At 61.8% G+C, this 2130-nt stretch overlaps 1 protein-coding gene across 1 annotated transcript; it reads left to right on the top strand.

The window, feature by feature from the left end:
- Positions 1-67: 67 nt before the first annotated feature.
- Positions 68-1846, top strand: MNEG_16324 (Dynein-1-beta heavy chain, flagellar inner arm I1 complex; the record flags this gene model as incomplete). The annotated part of the gene is made up of 6 exons (XM_014035206.1): positions 68-178; positions 388-516; positions 818-983; positions 1262-1352; positions 1593-1752; positions 1835-1846. The coding sequence occupies 6 exons, from the start codon at positions 68-70 to the stop codon at positions 1844-1846; spliced, it is 669 nt and encodes a 222-aa protein (XP_013890660.1).
- Between the last annotated feature and the right edge of the window lie 284 nt (positions 1847-2130).

Genomic DNA, 2130 nt, shown 5'->3' with positions numbered 1-2130 from the left:
AACCCACCCTGACACCCCCAACTCCTACCACCCCAGCGACGGCGTTGACTACAAGATGACCGGCAAGATGTTCAGCGGCCTGGCCCAGACCGGGGCGTGGGCATGCCTCGACGAGTTCAACCGAATCGAGGTCGAGGTGCTCAGCGTGGTCGCCAGCCAGATAGCAGCGGTCATGCAGGTCGGTCAACCATGGGTCTGCGACGCACAGCTGTGGAAAACCAGGCAACAGACCCTGCCGGGCCAGGACAATCCGATGGGTCGCACACGCGTTGAAATTGGCGAAGAGTAATGTATGCAGAATGCCGTCAACATCAACAAGCGGAGCAGCGCAACAGCCTGAGTCTGGATTCACCTCTGGTGCCACCGCAACCCGCTGCGCCCCTCCAGGCCGTCAAGGAGGAGCGCAAGGTGTTCAACTTCCTGGGCCAGGACATCCGCCTCATACCCACCTGCGGCATATTCGTCACCATGAACCCCGGCTATGCTGGCCGCAGCGAGCTGCCAGACAACCTCAAGGTGGGCAGTCGAGCTGCGTGCACCTGCACAGCAAGTGGCTGTGGTCGCGTGCCTGCCACGTGCGTGTGCATGTATTGGTGTGCTGTTGCCTGCGTGCGCCTGCGCTTTCGCGCTCATGTCGCCTGGACACTGCGCCTCTTTCTCATAGCTTTGTATCATCCTTGGATTCGCAGCCACATCAAGCTTGCACACCCGCTCCCTCCCTCTCACACCTCCTCCTGCACCGCCAAACCCAGCATCCCCGAAACACACCTCTGAAGTACCCTTTGCCCCCTCACATGCCTTTCCTCTCTCTCCCCAGGCCCTGCTGCGCCCCGTGTCCATGATGGTGCCTGATTTTGTGCTCATCGCGGAGATCATGATGTTCAGCGAGGGCTTTGGCGCCGCCAAGGCCCTGGCGCGCAAGATGGCGGCCATCATGGAGCTCTCGCAGCAGCAGCTCTCAAAGCAGGACCACTACGACTACGGTGAGGGGCGGGGGGGCAGGGGGTCGAGGGGGCATTGGTGCAAGAATTGGGCCGCGAGTGGCGTGTGGGCAGGTTTTATGAAGAGAGGAGGCCGTCGGCGGGGGTGAGGTTCAGGCCGGGCCAATGCTGACTTGCAAGATCCCAACAACTACAGCGGCTTGCGGCGGCTTGTTGCCGCGTGTACGATCAGAATGTTGCACAATAAGCTAGCACGCTAGTGGTCAGAGGGCGAGCTCCTCACCCCAGGCCACCCTTGCCTGCCACACATACACGTCCAGGCTTGCGCTCGTTCGTCATCCCCATCGCCCGGGCGGCGGGCGTGCTCAAGCGCGCGGACCCGGAGGCCCCAGAGGAGGTCATCCTGTACCGGTGGGGCGGCTGTTGCATTTTTGATCTGTTACAACGGCTGACGACACATGATTATGCACAAACAGCTTGCAAAGGGCTTGCAGCAGCTTGCATGCACGCACCAGCGCGGGCGGGCACCGCAGGCCGTACCACACCGCACCGCCCAATACATTGCACAATTACAGTAGCAGCACAACCCCAACCCTGAGCCTGCGATTCCTCCTCCCTTGCCCGTTCCCCTCCAAACCCCCGCAACCTCAGCACCATGCTGGACCTTATCCGGCCCAAGCTGGTGTTCCTGGACCTGCCCCTCTTCATGGCGCTGCTCTCAGACCTCTTCCCGGGGGTGGAGCTGCCGCCGCCGGAGGGCGGCTTGCTGGGGGCCGCAGTGGAGGCAGAGCTGCGGGATGCGGGGCTGCAGGTGGGGTGGGGTGGTTGCGGGGGATGGGGTGGTGGTGGCTGAGGTTTTCTGGTCTTGCCGGGTAATGTCTACTCATCTACAGACCTCATCCTAGCTTCACCTTGCCAGCCCCTCTCAACTCCAACATTGTCCACTTGGTGTATACGTAAGGGTGGGCTGCCTGCACCATCACAGACTGTTGTCCATACATCCTGCCCGTCAGGTGGTGCCCGAGTTTGTGGCGAAGATCATACAGATCTTCGATTGCAAGGTCGCCCGTCACGGCAACATGATTGTCGGCCGCACCGGCGCTGGCAAGAGCGAGGCGTGGCGCTGCCTGGCGCGCGCTACGGGGCGGTTACGAAGGGAGGGATCAGAGGACGCGAGGTTCCAAAAAGT

This window comes from Monoraphidium neglectum (genome assembly GCF_000611645.1).
Source record: "Monoraphidium neglectum strain SAG 48.87 unplaced genomic scaffold scaffold06244, whole genome shotgun sequence".
In the NCBI taxonomy this organism is placed as follows: domain Eukaryota; kingdom Viridiplantae; phylum Chlorophyta; class Chlorophyceae; order Sphaeropleales; family Selenastraceae; genus Monoraphidium; species Monoraphidium neglectum.
This window is presented reverse-complemented; position numbering and strand designations above follow the sequence as displayed.